General features: G+C 32.0%; 1 protein-coding gene across 1 annotated transcript in view; it reads left to right on the top strand.

Annotated features, from left to right (window-relative positions):
- Gfrl (Glial cell line-derived neurotrophic family receptor-like) overlaps positions 1-25,332 on the top strand; it is a 188,210-nt gene that overhangs the window by 25,984 nt on the left and 136,894 nt on the right. The window contains exon 3 of the mRNA XM_018551329.1: positions 4,334-4,478. Within this exon, the coding sequence (XP_018406831.1) occupies positions 4,334-4,478 (145 nt within the window). The remainder of the gene's footprint in view (positions 1-4,333; positions 4,479-25,332) is intronic.

Raw genomic sequence — 25,332 nt, 5'->3', positions numbered from 1 at the left:
GACAAAAACCAAGGAAAGATGCTTACTATTTCATAGTTGCTTTCGGCAAAGTGCAAGATAAGACTTAAAATTAACCACCCAAAGATTAAAATAAGATTTAAAATTAGGTCGTCATATTGGATCTGCCATTTCAAATTATATAATTTCGATATTGAATTTTCAGTATGAATACATTTGGTCATAATTCTGAAATTCAAAAATAATTCTAATAATTGACCTTAAATGAATGAGTTAATCACTTATTTATATAAATATAGGGTAATTTTTACTTTTAAAATTGCACATAAAAAAATACGTGCCTATTATTTTTGACTGTCCTACAAATGTACTGAATTTTAATAAAATTGACGAATATCACAAAGATAGGATTATTTGAATTATGAGTAGTGGTGACTTACATAGGTATGATAAAACTGACTCAATTTATGTAATTTGACACTATATAAATTTAACAGTTACAAATATATAAATAAAATTGCTTATAGTCAACATTGTAAAACTTGCATTATTGTCAAAATTCTGAGTAATACTCAGGACAAATCGATTGTAGGTGCGATTCGAACGTTTTTCTTAAGAGCGAACCAGCGAAACAAAAGCCCGGAACGATATTTTCGCCCCCACCTTTCTATGTAACTTTGCTCCTACTGGCTTCATTGTTGATATTCCCAAGGGCTCACTCATGCGCGCCACCGAGTCTTTTGAGCTTTTCCAAATGATTCATGGATAATTCCCGATGCGCTTCTTTTCATTCGCTTCATTTGCTATCCATTACTTTTTTGCATCTTCAACCCACTTCTCGTCCCGGAGAGAATCGTTGTCTTCGGGAAAGCACTTTGCAGTTCTAATACCGATGGTTGGGTTACTTTTGAGTTCACTGGAGTGAATCGATAGTCTACTACACTTTATATTTGTCTCGTTATCGGTTTTTTGATTTAGCTAATATAGTACTTTTGGAATAAAAATATAATATATCAATCTGTTTTCTAATTTAACTTAATATTGTATATATTTATATAAATGTAAACCTTTTCGAAAATTAAAATTGAAATGGAGGTTGTTTAATTTCATAATTGATCTTATTAAATGTTAATTGCGTTTAAAGTGATGCTGGACCCGCCTGTATTATCGATAAAACAAGCGTGTCCGGCATCACCTGAAGGAGACAATAACGTAAAATTAAATCTTATGTATATATCCGTCATATATTTTAATAATCCGAATGAATGTACTAAAGTAAAATTTAAATAATGTTTGTGTATAATGTGTAAAGAATAGAAGAAAATGTTTTATTTATAAAACGTATATAGTGAAAGTACAGTCCGCTTCTTAAATATATTGTTGTTTTGCAGTGATAATTAGATTCTCGTTTGTTCAATCAATGCAAATTGTATGTACACAAAATGTGAAAGATATTTGCAGTTATTAATTAAAACTGAATTAGAATAAAAGAAACAAATGAAAATTAACAAAATTCCGTGTACCATTGTTAAAAAAAATAGGTTTTTTGTATTTTTTAATTTAATATTGTGTGTGGGAATTCTTTACAAAAACTTACACAGCTAGGACAATGACTTTGACCTTGATAAATGTTATTAAGGTTATGATCCTGAATAACTTTGCGTTAACAACTAGATGGTCTAGGTACTCTCTTATAGTTTCTGAGATATTTAGAGTTAAAGTATATATTGCCAGTAAAAAATTCTGATCTTAAGAGACAAACTCCAACGATCTCGATCTTAACATATCCAACAAATTCTAGTTATCGCTCATTATTCGATAAAAAGTTATTAACAGTCACAAACTTGAAAATTATGTCTCTACTTTGAGTGGAAATGACTTTAGACAGAAGTGAAGGTATGGAGCGAACCGAGTACGGCTGCGTTCGAAAACTTCACCCGGGTGCACTCGGGTGAGCTCACGGCCGTTCGGCAACATTCGGGTTATACCAGAGTGATAGCGGTGAAACTGTTCGCAAACTCTATTGGGTGGCACCTCAGGAAGAAAATTTTCCACCTCAGGGTGAATACGAGTAGATTTGTATATGGCGGAATTTTTCGAACTGTGGCGATATTTTTTATGGTTGAATTAATGTACACTTTTAAAACTTACAGTGAGATTGTACTTTTTACACTTATTGTCAATATCTAAACTTTCTCTCCTTTCAACGCCTGAATATCTATCTGAATATGATCCCCAAAGAAATTTCCTAGTTATGATATGATAGGTAAGCCATAAATTTATGGTTTACTTGTATCTTTTAACCTAAACGCACGTTTGCGTCATTTTTTGTTTATTTGCCGTTCGAAAACTATTCGTACCCGAGGTGCACTTTGCTTCCACCACCATTTACCCGGCACTATCCTCAGGGTAGCGTTTCCGAACGCAGCCTAGAGAAGTACGACTTTTCATGCAAAACGAGGTCTACCCATCTTCCCTCCTGCTTAGAGGCGCACGACTGTCTACGCGAAACGAGGATATCTCCCTTATACTCGTTTCTTATACCCACGTATACCTATCCATCTCATCCCTTATAAATAATTGACAGTTCGGACGCGTATAAACACGTTTAGATAGTAGAACGGAATCAGATAGAACTCATATCTTATTTTATCTCCAGAGCGTCGTTTAGTATTATCTCAGTAATATTTATATGTAATTTTTGTAATTCTTAGAATATTAATATAACATTTTAAAATTGAACAAAGAAATGTTGATATTTACAATAATATAATAAAGCAATTGATGTTTTGTGTTTCTCCAATGTCCTTATTAATTATATACTAACAATTAAATCAATTACATACAATAAAAAATAGACTTTTATTGATCATCAAGTTACATAGATCAGGATAAATCGTGAACACGCATAAATGTAATTCGACCAACTAATAAGTTGTGCAATTAAGCCACTCCAGATCGTGGCTTAATTACATTTATCTTGCCGAAAGCCGGTCATACGAAAGCGCGGCGGATAATGGAAACCCCGCGGAGCAGCCGGTGCCAGCTACCAAACCAGGAAGCTTCGGCACTTAATGAGATTAAATTCGCTCTCGTGCCTCAAAAAGAGAAGCGGAAGTAGGAAGCGAGGCCGCAAAAAATCAGCTCGCGTACCGCGGGCTAAATTGTATGCTGTGTATAAAGTAAAATAGAAGTGAAGTGATAGGTTTTTAAAATTTCAAAAGCTTTAAGACACGCCATTATGAAAATTTTAGAAAGATTAGTAGAGATCTCGCGTAATACGCATAATTATAAACGTTTGTGATAATTTTCAAGATATACGTATAACACGTTCTCGGAGAAGCCAGAGTTTTCTCGATTTCTTCTAGTTTTGTTAGCCGACGTATTTCTTTATGTAAAGTTAAAGATTTTGTGATAAGTGTTGATATAGTAGTGCGGAGTAATGTATCAATGGCACGTAAATCGTATGTGTGTAAATTCTATTGAATCGGTAAAACGACTTTAGAATCTCCTTAAACAGAAAGTTGCGAAAGGAATTTAACCCGGATCACCTGGAGTATTTTTACACTCTATTGGCGCGAAAGAGTGAATTGGTTATAAAATATTGTAGGTATCGTTTTATACGGATATTGTTTGACATACAATTTTTCTTTTTTAATAAATATTTCTTAAATATATAAGCCTTTTAATATATATAATTCGATAAAAACCCGTATAAAAAATACGTAACATTAATTAAAATCTCTATTTTTCAGAAATACTGTCATAGTTACTGCTTATTCCGTTTACCATTTCTTTATCTTCTACTTACTTCTTCTTAAAAAATTGTGATTAAATCCATATTTATAATTTTCTTAAAAACTAATGAATACGAAAATAATTGATAAACGTACAAATGTTGTTAACAATAATGATTTTACTTAGAGAATTAAAACGCGCCGAGTGATTGCTTACGTCTTTACTTAAAAAAATGACTATACTAATAATACTCGGGCTAAAGAGAGCGGAAACCGGAAACCTTGAGTGCTGTACTCTTTAGAAAAGCATAATTGTTTACGAATTATATAAAGAACTTTATGTACGCGCCTGTGCCTTTTATTTATCAGTTTATATTCTTATTAAACTTATATATTTTATATATACAGAAAGTTGTGTGGGTTCGTTTTGCCATAAATAATTTCCTTGTTAAAAATAACGCTCTTGTTACGTAAAGCGTATATGTTGCGCGTGACGTATTATTTCATCCTTGTTTAACGTTTGGTAAACAACAAGGATAAAATAACCATCAATAATTTAGTTCCATTTGTCTTATTAATGTTAACAAACTCTTTGAAGAAAAACATTCACTTACTTTCTCCGATGACTATCTTTGCAGACAAAGACCCATATCCAATAGACGCATTGCCGACATGCAATCATGCGCTTAATACTTGTCTACGTGGGAAACCTTGCAATCAGATCTTTAAGGATTTTAAAACCAACTGCAAGATTCAAGAAGGCCAGTGCAAAATGGAGAATCGGTAAGTGAACTAACAGTTTTGTATTTATTTGCTTTTTACTTATTAATCTTTCTCGCAGTTCTATATCCTCGTTAAACCGTATAATATTGTATAGGGATAAGCAAAACCAGATCCATTTAAATCGAAAAACTAAATTTGCTGTAATAAAATGACACAATAAACGTTTACTTTGAAATAGAGAGATGTATGATGGAAGATTTAATTGAAAGACTCGATAAACACAAAAGCTATAGAAATATATATTTATTTCTTTTTTTATTTATCTTCCGTGTATTAAACCATAATATAATAATAATATTACTTTGTAGAGTATTACGTATTTATTTAATATAAAAGTTTACACAGTTTTAAATAAATATAAATAGAATATCTTATTTTATGCTGTTGGAGCAAAATTGTATTAAAAAGTCGTTATTTCACGGGAAAAAATTTAAAAAAATGGAATGTTGTGGTTATATAATAGAACAAATTTATTTAATTATGAACATAATCTATGACAGTACCACATGCGGCACTGAAAGTCACCGTTATAGTGAATAAATAATGTATAATTGTATTATTTAGAATTTAAAACGGTATTCTTTAGTATGTTTCAACATGCAGGAAATTTTTGCTGATTGTGTTGTACAACTAATTTGGTAGTCTACGCAAAATTTTCACTTTGATTATTTCAAATGACTGCAAAGCTATCTCTACTAGTATATTTTACTCCCGCGTTCTCCTGTAGATTTTTGTTTTAAAGCCTGCGCAAGAGAGAGAGAAAATTAGTTACACTCGAGTTAGTTGAAGTAACTCGTCGCGAAAATTAGTTGCATCACCAGCGATAAATAATCCAAAGTAGCGAAGGGCAGTTCGGTAGAGCATTCGCGAAGACAAACGGTACGCCGATGGGCGCGTGGTTAATTAATTGTTTGCATGTAATTAACTCGTAGGAACAAAGCAGGGGAATTGTCGCGCGGGCTGCGCGCATCGACGGTAAATTACATTTCCCACCGTAGTTTTAAAAGTTGCACGCCTCGCGCCGCGCGCTCTCTCGTTTTATTTTCCCGCGGAATTCCCGCGGCCACTTTGTCCCGATCCCATTAAACCTCTAAATACGAGCCTCTCTAGTCTAGTATCGTAACTCCGTCGAGTTAACACCGAGGCCGGAGTCTGCTAAACTTTCGAGATCGGTCGCAGTGTATCCAAGAGCGTACCTGAAGTTGCGATCTACTCCAGCATAGACGACAGTTTATCGGGTTATTTTTCTGCGTATGAAATATTTTTTTAATGTTTCCTTTAATGAAGAAATCAAGGAAACACGTAGAATACTTTCGATACTTATTTTTTAAAAATTTGATAATTTTTTCTAATCTGAAATTAATGTAAAAATTAATATTTTTTATTTAAAAAAGTTTTAATTTTAAAATATATACACACATATATATATGTAATAAGATTAATTTAGAATATATTTAATATTAAAAGTAAAAATATTTTATACAATAAATTAGATTTATATGTATAGAGTATATATATATGTGTGTGTGTGTGTGTGTGTGTGTGTGTGTGTATGTGTGTGCAGATTAAAAATCTTATTTTTAATTCCTATTTAAAATTTTATTTTATTAAATTAAAATTAAAATTTAGAATAGTAGATAGATTTAGATGTGCTGCTTTAAAACTTGCAGCGAGTATTGTGAAGAGTACGAAGGATGCCCGAGCAATATATCACTCGGTTTTCGTCGAACAACTCGTCGTCAACTCTCCGTTTCCGTCGTAAAGTCATTAACGGGAATGCACGTATGCATCTTTTAATTATGTAGGTTTTTGGATGACTAGAAGTTTACGAGTGATTTTTTGCAATGCTTAATGAGTTCATACTTTTGCTATGATTTTCAGCCTTATAAATATTAAGATAAAGTTGCCGATATTGCACCACATTTCATGGAGATTTATAATTCAAACATAAAGAATATTTTTCAGTTCTTTGTTTTATCTTTATATTTAATTCTCATGTGTGAAATCATTGTTATTTTTATCGTATCTCTTAATTCGACAAATTTTACACAGATCAACAATATTAATAATTTTATTTTATTATATTGATTTTCAATATAGTAGCAATATATGTATGATATAAAGATCAATGAAGTTAATAAAATAAAGTATATGTATAGGAAGTTCAGATTTGTTGAGTTTTTTTGTGCACTTCACACACAGCTGATTGATAAACAAATTAAAATCCATATCATTCTTCAATTCCCGCTAGATAGTGTTTGTTCTTCATGCTACTCTTCTTGATGAAGCGTCAATATACTAACTAACATTAAAATAACGTGTGAAAATTAGTCCATTAATCATGTAACTAAGCAACACGGATGTCGCAAACGTTAAAATTACTGGATCGAAAGTATCGTGAAAAAACGTTGAACTATTATATTGGTCGGAAGTAATCGGCGGGCGTGCTGCACCTGCATGCAAAGCCACATAATTTCCTTCGTGGAAACGAATTAGCTTGCTGCTTTGCCATCTTGTTCCCCTCGTAATCCTTGAAGAGAACGAAGAGAAGACGTATACATATAGGTTAGCTCAATCAATTTTGTTTCATAAAATGCGTAAAAGTAATTTTAATGTAAAACGATAAATCAACGGAGCGGATAGAATTTTAGAAAGATATTAACGATGGATTTTTGACAAGTGTTTACAGTTATACAATTTAGTATAGAATGTATGAAGAACATAAATTACTTGGTAGAAATAATAATCCTATACTAATTATGATTAGTCAGAGACGTAACCAACGTTTCATAATAATTGCATTGCTAAAAAATGGTTCTTTCAAGAATTCATTCGTCTGATATTTTCTTTTATAATATTTTAATATTTAATTTCTTATTAATGGAATTAAATACTATATAAAAAAATTGTAAAATAATATTTATTTAAATTTATATAATTTAAAAATAAATTTTTGTCAGCATTTAAAAATTTAAATTTAAATTTTTCAACATAAATTACTTAAAAAATCATCTTCTTGTAATTAGGTTCTCATTATTTATAATTACAGTAACATACATACATTCTTCATCGCAGGTATATGTATCTATGTGTATATTATACATATAAATAATGAAAGTTTAACGAGAAGAAAATTATTTTTTCTAAGTAATTGTACATTGAAAAAATTTAATTTAAATTTATTAATGCTGACAAAAGTTTTTAAATTACATAAATCGAAATAAATTTTCCTTTATACGATAAATATATGTATAATGTATGTAATATTATACACATATATTTGCAACCAATATTAAAATTATATATCATTATATAATTAAAATCAAGAAGAATTAGACAAGAGAGAGAGAGAGAGAGAGAGAGACTGCACTATTTCATTCATATTTCTTGCCTTAAGCAATATTTGTTTTTTTCTTGTTATGAGATAAAGTTGAGCAAGCGGAACTGGCCGCGGTTTTTACGGGGAACATTAATTAAATTAACGGTATCATTAATTGTGGCTTCTCAGGTTGCTCCAAGATCTTGTATCTCCGTAAATCTGCGACCTGCCCAAAGGACGACTTTGCGGCGAACTTTGCGTCTTTATGAAATAACTAGATGCAAGAAATGTACATACATCTTTCACAGTTGTGTTCTCGAAAAATACAGCTATGTCTTTATATATGGTATGTTAAATTATAATATTAAAAGTAATTTTTCAAAGTATACCCTTATATTTTTAATTTAATGCAACAAATGCATATAATGCACCACATGCATATATTATATTATAATATACTAAAGTATATTTTGGTGATATATAGATTATATAGAGACATAAAGATATATAGATATTTAGAGAGTTAAAGATAATTTTACAGGAAAAAATTAGAAACATGGGACTAATATTCAATAAATATTGAGACGATAGTTTAACTGACGACGCTACAAAATAATATCGCACTTTTGTAATTCGCGTCACGGACATGGTTCTGCAAATTCCGAAGAAATCCGTAAAGTTCCTAAGATCTCGTCCTCTTACCTCTCTCCGCTGCGATAGTGTTCTCTTTATCCGTAATAACATTGAAATTCAATCCCACGTTGCTCCCGATAAAAGTAAACTTTGCCGATGAAGTTCCCCCGATCATCGGTCTTTATCCCTGTTCCCATTTTCCTTTAATCTGCTATACTGAGATCGAGCAAGATGGTGGATTCGTCGATCGTTCGTTATCGTTTTCCTTTATTTTTCAAGGGATCGCCGGTTATTCAACCCTAACTAAGAGGACATTGATAATTAAACTGGCGAGATCAAACATTATTAGCTTCCTTCACGTAAGAGACAGATATTTAATAATCCGCGTCAAGCATAAATTCTAGCAATACTCAGAGAAAGGAAAAAAAGATATTATTTTTTAATAAGATGAAGTATCTATAATTTTAATATCACTGGAAATAATATCTTAGCAGATAATATCATTTCAGAAATTTGAGAAAAATAATGTCAAATAAAGTCATATTTTTTATTCCGTATGGTACAACGGATTTGTGATACAACGGATTAGCACGCAAAGTATAATGCATCAGAAATTATAACTATTTATACTTTGCAGAAAAACAGATCAAATTTTGTTTTATAATGTAACCATTAAGTCAAATTAATTACTAATTAAATAGATATTATTCATTGTGTCTTCTATATTTAATATAAGTATTATTGTGATTCATGCAGCAGATAAGTTTCTCATAAAAGTCGGTTTATCGTATGTTTCTTTCGTTTTTGGAGTACAAGAAAATATATTTCTTTCCCTTTTATCTCTCTCACTCTCGCTCTTTCATAAATCAAATTAATCCATCGATAAGTTCGTACTTCTTTTCTCATCAATTTTTTTTCATCTCTTTCCACGACGTTCTTGTCATTGCCAGTGACATAACACCTCTTCGCGATTGTAGAAGGGAGTTAAAAGAAAAAAATGGAGAAGAAGACTACCCTCTTTCTTTTATTGCATTCGGTGGCTCAATTAGCAGAATTGAGAACTTGTCGATTGGCGAAGAATGTAACGAGTCCAATATTGAAGCGCCAACTCCTGCAGACGTAGAAAATCCTTCTTCCTGTGTCTCTTTCTCTGACATGTCAATAAGCTTCTATGCCACTTCTGTCGCACGAGTTGTTCCCGACAAAACGTCACAAGTTCATTGTCGATGTCTAAAGAAAGGCAAGAATTGCTACTCATTTATTTAACATCTATGAATTATGAAGTGATTAATTATTATTATTGTATTAACATCAAAGAAATACTTAGCAAGTTATTTTGAAAATATTACACTACTTTTTAGTTATTCCTTCACAAAGGAGTTTTCATATTTATATAATTATGGAGAGGAAAGTTAAATACTACACTAAATGAAATACTAGGATGGACCGAGGCGAATCGATTGTAGGACGAATTGGATCAATGTATATTTTGAGACAGTTATAATCAATATTAGTTTTATTATTTATTTCAAACGAGCTCTGTTCTTGAAATAAGAGAATAATAAAATTAATAACAAATATCGACTATCTCAAAATTTATATATTGATACGATTCGCCTAGCAACGATAAATTACAAATTTAACCTTTTAATGTATTAAATTACGTTAATTTACAAAAATTGGTATCTTATCATTGGGACATTTATTGTGATCTTTAATTTAAGATTATATCAAAATTAATATATTTATATACATATATATATATATGTATATATATATAAGAAACAAAATAATTCTCAACTCTCAAAAACAGAAATAAAAAACCAACACTATTAAATCTATAGTGTCAAATTTAATCTAACGTGAGTTGCCACTACTGTTACTAAATTATATCATTATTTTATATTAAAATTATAGTTATATTTGACATTATATAGTGTCAAATAAACACATCTAGTGTTAAATTTAATTATCGTCTTAGTATAAAATAACTATATATTTTGTAGAAACAGTGAGACTCACTTTAAGTTAAATTTGACATTATAAATTTAACAGTGAAAATTTTTTCCATTAAAATATATCTTGCTATTCTAATATAAATTGATTTTGTTACAACAAAACTATCTTATTTCATTTGTCTATTTTAACTTCTTGTTATTATACTTGTGTGTTGTGACAATAATAATTTGGTAGTTTAAATTGAGTTTGAAATCTAAATCTGAAATTACAAATGTTGGATTATAGAGATTCTGTATCGATATCCCATTGCTCACATTAGCATTTAAAATATCAAGCTATATGTATGCTATCCATACGTTGCAGTCGGCACTTCATACGAAAACGTGAGCCGTGTATTAAACTTGATATTAGCATACTATCGATAGGTATTTATATTGCTATTTAAAATTGAAATAATATATCATATTTGATGTGTACAAGTTTGTACAAATAAAATTATTATTATGAAAGAATCGCATCAATACCTAAACAATAAAATTTCATACTATATCACTTGAAAGTCTATTTATTACATCAAAATTATGTTATTTCCTTATTTTGTGATTATCAATATTATTCATAATTTTTCCTAAGTCAGCTGTAATAAAATAATGTTTCTTAATAAGTCGATTTAATTTGCAAAATTATTTTTTCAACCATTTCTTTGATATACATAATTTCATTTCACAAAGTTTTGTTCTCTACATACCATATTTCATTATTATATACTAATTTGGTTTAGTTTGAGTATAACACGATGAACGTTAAATACAAAAACTACAGCGTCACTGTAAATTCGAATTATCTCATAATCGACGAAGAGTATCCTCGTGAACTAAGCGAAATGGCGTGCGCATTACATATTAGCGAAATTGATATTAATTAGGACGATGACTTGCGTAGAAGGTGAAGTGTGCCTTACGTTACAGGAAAGGGAGAGGGTAGTCGAAGGCACTATCGTGGTTTAACTACCCACTTACGTGTTGCTGGAAACTTTGGATCCCGCGGGCGCGTACTGTGCGGATTTTCCACTGCCATCTCCTTAGCTCCCTTCCACCACATCTAGCACAAGTATCGTTAAAGGGTGCAGCCTGGTGTGTCGAGGGCCGGAAGAAAGAGGATCTTTAAGCAGAGAGGAAATTGTCTTTCCTCCTCGAGGCGGAAATTTTCTTGCCGCGCGCGTCGAGTTTCTTGCGTGAACGAGACGTAGCGAGGGAACGGGGATGCTGCATCGTCGGATGCATTGCCGGATGCGTTGGGGTTTGCGTCGTGGATTAATCTCAGGTTAATAATTAAAACGACAGAGTTTGCAAGGAATGGTGGCAGGGCTGGCAGGAAAAGTAATATTTTTCATCTCCAGTACTAGTTCTTCCTTGTGCCGTACGTTATTTATTATTATATAGTATTATTCTGTGTACATTTCTAAAAATAAATTGCTTTCACTTTTGCATATGAATATATTAGGTATATTTATATGTATGACACGTACAGAATGTTTTACTAATACTCTCGATAAGTAATACTATCTTGGAAAAAGCTTCGAAATAACATCAAGAAAATTAGTGAATTCTCTTTCCTCTCATTTTTATTCACGGAATAAAATTAAATTAGGTATAGAGTGTTTTATTTTAATTTTAATGCAATTGATTATATCTTGAAAAAAAAAACATTTTTTGACAAAAACGTTTTAGATACAAAATTGTATGATTTGAAGAAGGATAAATAATGGGGTAAAATAAATTTTTGATTAATTATTTTATCATTATTCCTCTTTTAACTATACAATTTCTGTGTTTAACGCATATTTTCCAAAAATGCTGTTTGTCAAGATATAATCAATTTCTTAAAATACTTTGTGTGCGCGTATATATTGTTTAATTTTATTCCGTAAATAAAAATAAAAAGAGAGGAGATTACTGATTTTCTTATTGAAACTCCGAAAGAGCCTCTTACAAGATTGTTACAAAGTGTTGTGTCATTCGAGGGCCGATTGTTCCGACAGTGCAGTATCTTCTTTCGCCTTAGCGAGTTATTCATTTTTCAAGCGGCAATACACCATCTTTCTCCCTGACGAGTGAATCGTCTTGAAGACGAAAGCGCTGCAAGCGGGAAGAGTGCGCTTTCTAAAAAGCGCTCGCTTTTCCGCTCCTTTCGGCCGCTTGACGAAGACAAACCTTTCTCAACGGCGCGTTTCGGCCGCCTACGAATATCCACTCACGTAGAAGACAAGAAGAGAATACAGCACACTTATTTCGGTAAAGCAATACGGCTCTCTTATTGTGAGGAAGAAAGCTTAACGTTTCCTTTACTCAATAATCAACCTTCGTATTGTAAAAATAATATAATTGTAAGGCTTTGTAAGTATGAAACAGCATAGAAATAATAAGGGCCAAGAGCCTTCGTATTGTAACTTGAGCTAAGAAATCCAAGCTCGAAATGATTTTCAAAAAGTGAGAGTACGAAATGAATTGTTAGATTTATATTGCAATTAATAATTCAAATATCTTGAACACGTTTCAGCAATTATACAATTATTTATGTAAGTATAGTTTAAAAATACTTGTCTGAATTTATATCCATTCACAATAATGAACTAATAAATAACTGCTACAGAACATAAATAATATATCGAATTAAATAACTGAAAGTTTAAGTATCCTATTACATATACAGATATATATTTTAGCAGCATGCTGTATAAATTACAAAGTACATTCTTTCCCATCGCGTGAAATACACCAAAGCCGATACATTATACAGTTGAAATAAAATATCAATGCACCTACTACAAGTTGCGAGTAACTTGCGTAAAGAATTAAAAACAAGTAAAAATTAAAAAAAAAAACGTTTATACAAAAATGATCTGAAAAGTTATAGTTTAATATTTGTCATAAGTTGTTAACCTGACTAATTTCTGACCAATTAATTATTCTTTAACAGATTTCACATTTTTACTTTTTCATATTTTCTAATTTTATTGTCTAGCTAATATTAAAATTATAACAATTTCGCGATGTGTTGTCAATGTTATAAATTAGATCGGTGAATTTCGTCACGTGACTCCGTTAGGCGCGGTGAAGCGGACGTGAGCGTGACGGAACGCATCTCTCGTCGAAAATATTTACGACGCGAAATGGCCGAGCTGTGTAGCGCGTTAATTAGGGCTGCCACGGAGTTCCCAAGGGATCGGAAAGCGAAGATAATTACGGACGTGTCGGCGAGACTGTCGGTCCCTGACGAAGGAACTGACGTTCGAAACGAATGGATTGCATCGACCGGCACGTCACGACGGCGTCGTCTCTCTCAAAAACGCGAGGCTGCATTCGGTGACGAATTATCCGCGAAAATTAGTGAGAAAATTAAGCAGCAGCAAATGAGGTGAATTATTTCAACGAAAAATTTTGAATAAAGTTTTAAAACGTTATCCTCTAAATAGGACAGTACTCCATCTAAAATCTCTAGTTTCCGCTACATCACAAAATTTTATGTTCTATTAAACATATTTCGAGTTTGCGTCGTATCAAAAAGTGTCCCACATAAAATGAATTGGAATGAATAATAATACCGTACTCTTTAAAATAAAGCAACCTCTTTTAGATCTTTCATCTAGTATTCGTGGTCACTGGAAAATCATGTTAAATATATGCGCGTGTTCTTCCAAGCGCCGCATATTATTAATTTCTCTGGCACCTTTGCCTGGACAAAAACCACAGTAGCGTGGTTATGATGCTAAATAATTCTTACAATTAGAACGAAATTTGGTTGTAAAACGAGAGTGAGATAAATGTAACGAGCATTTCTGTCATCTTCGTCGTAACTAGTCGCGATCAATAACGAAGAAGCCCGTCTCGCTCGATTTAAATTAAATGTCAACAGCTCTTGCCGATTTCCAACTTTGTTCGATCGGCAAGTCGTCGCGTGCGTTTGTTCTTCGTCGAGAACGAGCACAACTTGGTCGATCTCGACTACGCGCGCGAGAACTCATTCTCTTCCCTGTCCGTTAATTAAAAATTTCCCCGTCTCTTCTCCTTGCGCAATGGTGACGTCGATGAAAGAAGCGACGATTTCTCGTATTTTTAGTTTCTCGCGAATTCTTCGTAAATTTTTTAGTACCGCCAGAGAGAATAAGATTCTCATGATAAAAGTAAAAGGTGTATAGATTTATTTTATAATACATCTTTGGCCATAAGTATAAAGCACTCTTAGTTATTATATTTTCTTAGGAAAAAGGGGATAATAAAATCCAAGAGAAAGATTTAAAATATATTAAAACTGTTATAGAAAATAATATTAATTACATATAAACAATAAACATTTTTTTTGTCTGAAAATTACAGATTATAGTATTCTTATACATATTAGATGGAGTCATAAATAATTTCTATCTCAGGGAATAAATTGTTATGACATATTTATCATCCTGTATAATGACTCATCATGCTTGACAGATCTGAACATGATGTTTGAAGCAAATAAATGCTTCGCGTCTTACAATGACAATGATAACGTACACACATTGATATAAAATAATGAATTTCTCTGTTTTGAAATGAAGGAAACGAAACGTATAATAATAAAATGTAAAAAAATTTGCAGTATTTACGATCAAAGATGTGCATCATCTAATTATCTTTTTCGCTCACTGTAAAATGTTTTGATGGGAAAACAATTCTCTAATGAAAACATTCAAGATTTGTCGAAAATTTCTTCGCATTAAAACTAATGAATTTTTATATAAAAATCATAGAAGAGCTATCTATAATAATAAATGGCAATCATTGCGAATAATGACAATTATATAATATAATTAATTAAAATATAAATGTTATTTTTTATTGAGAAAAATAAATTCCATATAATAAAACGGAAATTAGTTATGACTTAACTAATATTTTGAATTAAACTGTTCTAAAATCGAATCCGCGCGCGCGCGATATCGATAAAAAATTATTCTATCACATAACAATTTTTTTATCGATGGAAAAAAAAGATTTTTCAAAACTTGTAATTAGTTTGCGTATTAACTTTAAAGCTTACATATTATCATTGAACTTACTTCCTCCATTTTACCAACCTAGTTAAAAATCAGGCCATAAGTAACGCTAAAAAATAATGAAAAATCGAGCTATTTCCGTCGATAAAAAAATTGTAACATGATGGAGCAATTCGAACATCGTGGATTCGGTTTTAACATGTCAAAATGTATGAGAATATCAAGATCTAATCAAATTCATACATTAAATTCTGATTTATGTATACTAGTGTTATTTTTCCATAAAAATGTTTTTTGTTTATTTATTTATTTTTAAATCCACAGAACGTTTACATAAATTTGTGGGGGTGCTTCGTACTTTTGGCCAAAAGACTGAGTGTAAATTTATTTAAAATATTACACATACTTGTACACGTATCAGCTGTAACTATATAATATATGTATACTTTATGCGGGCCATAATATCTCTTTAGAGTCACTTTTGAGAATTTTTCTACATACACAAAGAACTTGAAAAAAACACTTGTACTTCTGCCAAACCTTTTATTTATTCCCTCATCCCATCGTCGTTGCCACTGAAGAAATTTTGAGGAAGACAAAAATATATTCCACTACTGAACTCTGCCTTCTCGAGGCCACTTCCGCCGATTCCTGCGGGAGAATACGCGGCTTTGAAGAAATTACTTTGATCCGTGGCAAGAACTCGCTTATACACAGAATAAGTCTCTCGCTTACACTATCTCCTTTATCTTGTGATACAGAGAATGTGAAGAGAGAAAGTGAGGAAACGAAGAAAATGCATCGACGAAAGGATGGCGGCACGATCGGATGGGTTATCACTTGGGGATTGAAACACCGACTCCCATCACTTCTTCGACCGAGGCAAACGCCATGGATCATTTATCAAATAACTATAGAATTTTTTCTTTATAATTAAATTGAAAGACACACACACAGTTCAATAAATTTATACATTTAGAGAAAAAAATTTAAAAAGAAGAAAAAATAGTGCGATTTTATAGTGATAGGAACTATACAGGTTTTAGATATAGAATTAATAGTTGAATAAATTAATTCTACATACGTTATCTATATATATGTATAATTGCCACCACTATAAAAATGTTTCTTTCTTTTTTTAAGAGTATATTACAATCCATTGAAGAAAAAAAAATATATTTTAATTTTAATTTGAGGTCTATATAAATCTAAAGGACGGATATATATATATATATATATACAAAATCGTACGATTTATAAATTTCTTTTAAAAATTTTTGAATGAAATTTTCAAAACTGATTTCGAATTCTGATTAGATATTTTTTAATTAATGATTTCGAGTGAAAGATTGATCCTAAATTGAAATTATTCGTTAACGAAGCAACTAAATAATTTTTTCTGAATAATATTTTGTTAAAATTTTAAATATTGATTTCAATCATTTAACAACTTCACAATTTTGCAAAATAGTTAAAAAGCATCTTTAAATTTCTTGTTGCTTATTTCCATCTCCACGAATATGTACAGCAAGCAGCTGTAATGAAAATGTAAGGATTACGACATTATGTCCTTAGAGATTGAGCTCGCCATCTTGATGTATCAAGAGGGAAATAATTTCATTGTCATAAGTGGTTTGGGATTTTCAAAGTTGACACGTGTGAAATGCGTGCGTGCATACACGAATCTTGAGTTACTAAACTGTGTATTGGATTCATTAGTGTTTACAGTTTGGCAAGTTTGAATAGAGAAATTTGGAATAGAGTAATATAATGCGAAGTGAATTCCTATAATTCAAGAACAGAGAGAGAGTCCTGCCGCAAGCACGCACGCACACGCATCGACACACGCACACAAACACACACATAATTCGCATTCAAAATGTAGAGACCCCGAGTCATCGTAAGAGAGAATTTCTGCTTTCACGTATTCGAATCGTAGAGGTGTAAAACACGATATAAGGAACGGAGGGAATAAACGTGGGAATATGGTGATCGATACGAACGAGAGAGGTATATCGATACGCCTCGCTTGCATCTAGCCTGGGAAATATATATATATATATATATATATATACATAGTTAATAAACTATTTTAGATTAATTAAATGTTACAAGACAACCGAGATCTTCTGCAGTATCAACAGTAATGATGTGTGTCTTACATCTTTTATGATAGTTTATTCTACTTATATATACTGACTTCTAAAACCATATGTTGTTTATTTTAATTAACTTGCTTAAAACTTTGCTGGAAGTTTCATTACGTTAATTGCATAAACACTCATTGATTTCGCAATACAGCGGTGCTGAAGATACCGATAGAAGAAACCTCCGAAAGAAACCAATACAAAATTGATCGAAAAGCCGCCGCTGAATTCTACCACCTTCATTTCCCTGTCACAAAGTAGCTGCATCCGTCAGAGATTTATCTCAGTCGACGCCTTGGAGAGGATTGTTCGCAATGCCGGGGACGAAGTTGCGTGATTTCACTCCCTCACTCCTTCCCATTCACCCTTCGCCATTTCCGAGCGGGATCACCGAACACTGATCGCCGATTGTTTCAATCGGCTTTAACCATCCAGTGAGGGATGCACCTTCCCGATGCACCCCTTATGCTGTGCCATAGTTCGACTGCTGTTTAGCGGAGATACGAGCTCCCAGAATCTTCTCGGGAGGCGCGAGAAAAGCCGGTCGACCGGATTTCCATACGTAGAGAGAGCCTTCAATACATTTCCGAGGTAGAGTTTATTGAAATCCACGCTTACGTGTGTAGTGAAACGTTTCTCCAGGAAGGAACCGTTTCTTCGGTAACTCTATTCACTGCACTTTTTGAAAGGAAAGGGAGAGGAGGAGAAATTGTTTTTTTTTTTTTACGAGAAAAGAATTTATTGTCTTGTTAATATATGTAGAGGTATATTAAAGAAAGAGATACATTAAAGAAATTATAAATGACTTTTGAGCGATAGCAATAGATTATTATCGGATTATACAACAAAGCGTATTTCAAGATTGAAGTATTTAAGCCAATTTTTGCGATAACATTTCGAGCGTTAATGTTAATCGATATCGATAGACGATGATGATAAATTAATTTCTGACGTTGGTAAAGCGCAATTTTCATACATTATGCTCCTTTCGTCTTCACCACAATTCTCCCATTCCCATGCGCTTCCCTCCATTTTCATCCTGCGGCCACGCTCGTTCGTCGGTGTAACAAGAGGATGCGTCGAGAGCGTTTTATATTTATAAAAGAGTTAATATTTATCCGCCCCCAGGCGAATAGCTTTTTGCTTGTCCACCTTCTGTTCAGGTTTCCATTTCCATCCAGCGGTTCTCGAGTTTACTTTGATTTTTGTTCTCGAATTTGACGCCATGTTTCTCGCCGAGGAAACTCGACAGGAAAGAGAGACATTGCCTCTTATGTCTCTCCAATACCTGTGACCACTTTGTAGCTGGTCTTGCGATACTCGTGCGGCAAAATATAATAGATATATCCCAAACGAAATATTATCTCATCTTTACAAGAAGTGATACTTTGTTGAATTTTCAGTTAAGTAGTGACTATTATAAAATCTTTTTCATGTTTTTAAAATTAACTGAGGATAAACTCGTTATATTTTAACGACAAATTTCTACATCTCGTCCGGTTACGTTTTATATATTTTCGGTGTATCGCTTAATTGAAATTTTCAGTGGTCGTTGCACTGGAAATATTCAGTCATCGAGCAGTCGCATATTTCTCAGTTTATGACAAACGTGTCGCGTGGTCATAACGATCCTGTGCGTGGGGCACGTACAGTTCGATAATTACGTTATCCTACTGATTGCTTTCCAATAACGCGTTTATCCGGCCCGGTGCGTCCTCTGTGGTTATGAAGCGTGTCAGTTTTCGGAGGCGCGCCGCTTTGTCGCCGCTCCGGAACGCATGTATCATTTCGATGACCACACGCATCCCATTGCGCTTCGTGCTCGTCTCGTTAAGCGTCGCAGTTGCAAGTGCAACCGCTAACCGAGTGTTAAATTTGTTCTGCTTCTGAAACTGGAAGTAGGACCTTCTGTTGGTCTGGCTGTAAATTCACTGTAGCTTGATTTAACAAAAATTTGGAAAGTAATTTTTTGTTATAAGGCAGAAAAACAATAGCAGTTAGAAACATGAAATTTTTAATTTTTGTCATCTATATATAGGATGTTCTCGAGTTAAATCGCAAAACTTAAAATATGTAACAGAGCTTTAAAACAAACAATATTTTCTTTTAGAAGTTTGCTTGCAAACGCTTCATTTAAGAGATGACTTCGTTTGTTTTGTAGTCCTATAAATTCATATTTTATATATGGCAATTTAACCTGGGGGTCATCTTGCATGAAAAATTCGCATTTTACATTTTTAAAGAAATTTTAATTGCTTTCCTTTTTTCCCTATCAAGATTTGTTTGACTGTACATATACATATATTTACGGAAAGGAATAATTTTTTGATAACCATGGAAATATTTGCAGCTTTGCTTCCACACGCAAATACTATGGGTTCTTAGGAGATGAAATAAATAGGAACAAAGTAAAAAGACTATCGAAAGAGATGGAAAAAGAACCTTACTGAAGTAGTGAATGGGAAGTCCTTTTTGGACCGCGAAGAGCTATAGTCCTCTAGAGATGTACGTGCAGCTAGACGAATGTTCGGATAAGTACATGTATCTACGAGCGACGAGAAGGAGATGGATTGCGCGGAGAAATACAACCTATCACAGAGCGAGAGAAACGAAAGCATAATGGATAACTATTCCCACGTGACGATCTCACGCGATTAAACACATATTTGCTACTTTCAGTAATGTTACACTTTTAGTAATTATTTTGAAGTACTTTGATATTATTTTGATGGTTGTGTTCTACTTGAGTAACGCAACTGTAGTGAGCAACTTGACAGTGTTATGAAAAACACTAAAAAGAGGTATTAAAAGTGTAAAACAATAATACATTTGAGCGCAAAATGTACTAAAACAATTTTGTAATAAAGATGTGCAATATTTGGCCAAGTATAATATATTGATTTTACGATTATTTTAGTCTTATATATTTATAATATTACAATAAAAATTGCAATTTATACACTAAAAAAAAGCATATATTCAGAGAATGATAAATCATATTAAACTCTAAAAGATTTTCTTTACCACCTTCTAATTTTAAAAACAGCTATAACCTTATAGTTTATTAAAATTCCTATTCATTCACGAAACATCATAAATAGTACTCATAAAGTGTATCACATTTATAATATTTAATACTATATATAAAATTATAAGCAGAGTTCTACTTTAGTCTTTGATACATATCAGTTTGTTTTTTAAAGTAAAAAAAGCATAGATTAATGGATTGTACAGACTTAGTATTAAATTATTGAAATATTTCAGTAACTTTAGAAGGTTTTACATTCTTAGATTTAAAATTGTTCAGAAAAGATCGTAATGTGGTACGTTTTCGAACTATCGTCAGTATGAGGATGGCGGAGAGAAGAAGCAGAAAGGATATTCTCCTTCTCTTCTCGTATTATATCTTCCATTTCGAGGGTACCAAATTGCACCGTTCAGGTAATCATCACCCTATTGTAGCACGAGCTCGGAGATTAGAAGGCGGGCAGTTATCACCGGTGAGAAAAGGGACGGGAGCGCCTGGAAGGACCGGCGACCGGGACAATTAGTGCGAATTGCATGTCTGATACAGTTTTCGCGTTAGTCTGATTGTTTTACCCTCGTCGAATTTTCGCCGACGGCTCTCTCCTCTGGTTAAACCGAATTTACGCTAGAAATTAGCAGGCTTCAATGGGACGAGTAGAAAACTTTTGCTAGAAAAACGACAACGATTGTTTTTCAACTATTGATGAAAAAAGGAGAGTGAGCGCATAGCTTCGTATCACTTTGCATATCGTACAGTATGAGAACATTAAAATAATTACTTTTATCAAAATAATTATTTCAGTATTCGTCATTTGGTATGCCTTTCTGTTGTTTCTGTATTTATTATAATTTAATCATAATGAAATTGATAAAAATTTTGTGTTTTATCATCTTAAATTTTTTCACAATTAGGATCATTAAAAATCGTGTTTAGCAACTCTCATGCCTTCCATGCTTCATATAATTGAAATTTTATGATAAAATGTATTTTTCTTTTCTTAATTAAAACAATGAATTTTACAGAAAATACGTTTCGTATGTCTTTCGATTTGGATTACAAAGACTCGCAAATATAAATCTTCTGATAATGCCTTTTACATGTATTAATATATAATATTTGCGAGCGAGTTTCGACAGATGTATTATTTAAGAATAATTTTTTTTAATCTCTGATTTTGTGTGCTGATAATTATGCGATAATTATCTAATTTTAATCTCTAATAATTATACAATAACTTTACTGCGTTAATTGAAATTTAAATTAATCGAGCTAAAGAAGCTTTTACAGCACGTTTTCTAATCATTTATGAATTTTAAACTATGTAAAATTTTTATAAGAGCGTAAAAAAAGATAATGCTATATACTTTAAGGATTAAGTTATTAGTTTTTTGACAATTAATCTCGAATGACAATTAATTTCGGTTTCCCCTAATATTGAATTAATTGAGAGAAAATAATATCTGAAATAATGAGAAGATTTGATAATTGTTTAAATTGAAATGTAATTGTTATGTAATGAAGTCTCCATGTTTTCAAAATGCGAGTATACTTTTACAAGATTTATTTTATTCATTGTGCGTAGACATGAAAGACCGTATGGCGCAATTGAGCACGCCATTGAAAACTTTTAACTTTTGTATTCTCACATTTGTTCAAGTTCGTTTGTATAGACGAATGTTAATGAGCTGCAAAAATTCACATTCAATACTTATCAAGTTAATTTTCTTTACTTTCCTTTTTGTTCACGATTATCAATCGTTACAAAGAATCAAATTTGATCGTCAATTTTTAAGGATTTAATAAATCACCATAAATTCACGTGTTTATTGTTCTATTGCATTTTGATGTATCTTAAAATATCTGTGTATTTTTAGTGATATAATTATTTTTACGCAATAAATCTATAAATCTAAATTCATAAATGTGCCAATAAACTCATAAAGAAAACCGGAAATTTGGTATTAAGTAATGAAGAGCGAGAAATTTTGAGAATAATTGAAAAATAAGAGAGAGAAAGAGAGAGAGAGAGAGAGAGAGAGGGAGAGAGAGAAACAAAATCTGCTACTAGTAATGAAGAGCGAGAAATTTTGAGAATAATTGAAAAATAAGAGAGAGAAAGAGAGAGAGAGACAGAGAGAGAGAGGGAGAGAGAGAAACAAAATCTGCTACTATAGAAGTATTTATTCAAAGGTTATTGACTTTAAACTACAATGACATTTAATTACAATTTTTTCCGTTTGTCAACACCTAATTGGTGGTTATGTATTTTTAGTTGCTTTAAAGAGTTAAAAAAAACTTTTATAATCCAATTTAAAAAATTTAATCAATTTATTATCTTTTTCTTTTACGATTTGTAAGAATTACTCTTAACTAAATAAATAATTATATCATTAACTTTATTTAACTGTTTTCTATGAGTGTTGGCATCTTGCACTTTCTCCTATTAATTATCGAGAAAATTCTCATAATTTTCATTTCTGTTATCTTGAACTTTAAATATACATCGCAATATATTAGAATAATTTAAAGATTTTAACGAGTTTATTGGTTCATTACCCTATTTCTCTATATATTAGTTTTAAATATACAGTTTTTCTATTAAAACTTTAAAACAATTTTACATTTCCGTATGATATAAATATTCTATTACAAAAATCTTGTGGGTTATCAAAAAGTTTTTCAACATTTTGAAAGTGTTATCTGGGAGGCTGTTTAAATCGGAATTGATGTCCGGCATGGAACCGATGCCTAGTACAAAGGCAAAGGACGCTCAAAAGAGTCTCGTTTCTAGTTTCGAACTCGAACCCGCTCACATTAGAATCCGTCGCAAAATCGGAAGAGCGCGTCACGCGATATTCTCTCGCGCTATTGTACCGGAGGAATTGGACGAATAGGGATAGTCGCGTACATATATATATATACATGCCCCTGTGCTTTCGCGTACATACACGCGATGAAGCAATCCTGCACGTGTGTAAAATCGTTATTGCAGTCGTAAAGTTTCACGCGGACAGATTGGTGCGGATGGATTACAAGTCCGAATGTAACGGCCGTTGATTTGCGTGAATGGTACAATCGCGAGCAACGCACATACAGTTGCACGAGCAATAAGAAGACTTGGAAAACGTTCGATAGAAATAGTTGGATAGCCGCGAGCTGCATTGAGATGTCGTTTACGAGTGATTTTTCGCAATTAAGCGACAATTAAGCGGCTTTTTTATCACATTTTCCCTTTATATTTTAATAGCATATTTTATTTTATTATAATATATACTACGTACACTCATATACGCTGAGAAAGAAATCATAGATGAAACAATCGTAATCGTCTTTCTAAAATATACCGAAAGAACGATTTTGTTGACGTATCTGGAAATTTAGCCAGATACAAATCTGAAATTAATTTTGTTTGATTATCAAAATAATTATGTTACTCTTAAGCTGTTCTATATTTTAAAAAATAGACTAGTTGGAAATGAACGAACAAGAAGATTCTGGTTATATCATTCGGAGAATTCCGGGTATTTTAACTAGAATTTAATAGATTTAATCAGAAAATTTCGATTTGTTCATTTTTAACCAAAAATCCAATTACTCGTAATTTAACTAGACATTTTTCTCAATCGTAGAATATCAAAATTTTTGACAGCATTACTCATCGATGCTTGTTTTACGTAATTACTTTGATTAATTTATCAAAATTATTTTTGGATCCGTACGTAGTTTTTTAAATACTTGAGCAAAACCGTTCTTTTCGTTGCTCAGCGGAATTATAGTGTAATAAAACTCAAATATCGATAATAATATTGCACAGCTCATTTTTTTGTTGTTATCAAATTGTTAATCAATTGATGTAATATAATTATCATTTTGGTGTCATGTGTGCGATTCGTGAGTGTTTATGTGATAACTTCTGTTTCTATATATATATTATAATTGCATTTATTCAATGCATTGATATCTGCGTCAAACGCGCCCGGATAGGATATAAATCGACGTGGAAATGAATCCGAACAGAGAACATTCGCTATTGGAGCGATTATCAATCTGGCTATCGAATTGATTCACGGCACGATAGATCGTTTAAGCGTAATGACAGTAATAAGGTGTGGAACGTTGCTCGGCTGACGATGTAATTTCATTGTAAACTCATCGGCTTTTACGAGCCACTCGTCACTCCGGGTATAAACTCGTCCGAGCAAAATTACATTTCGGCGATGTATTTAATATATTCATACACATATATCTATACACTAGAGTTAGTGATGAAGGATGCAAGTCAATTTTGCGAGAGTTCACGCGGTTGGTAGCACAATATTTGACGGTTAGTTACAAAATGTACTGCAGAATGAAACAAATGACACCCTAAACGTATTATTTACATCTCATATTTTTTATTTTTCATAAAGGAAGCAAACTAACGTATGTATAACACTAAAGTCCGTAAACGAGCATTAGACGTAGAATATTCTATGGGATTAGTTCTTTAACAACGTACAAAATCAATTTTTGGACATTTTCTATTATTTTACATGATTATAAAACATTAATTATTATTTTATATATTATTTTAAAGATTTGTTGTTATTATTACTTGTTTAAATATTTAATTTTAATAATAAGTTATCAGAGTTGAAAGTGTTATAAACTGCTCTGTCTATTTTGCCAATTTAAACAATTGTCAAATAAAATGCGAGGATTTGCAGATTGTTAAATTGCTTTGCTAAATTTAAACA

Source organism: Cyphomyrmex costatus, unplaced genomic scaffold, assembly GCF_001594065.2.
Source record: "Cyphomyrmex costatus isolate MS0001 unplaced genomic scaffold, Ccosl1.0 scaffold14, whole genome shotgun sequence".
NCBI lineage: Eukaryota > Metazoa > Arthropoda > Insecta > Hymenoptera > Formicidae > Cyphomyrmex > Cyphomyrmex costatus.
This window is presented reverse-complemented; position numbering and strand designations above follow the sequence as displayed.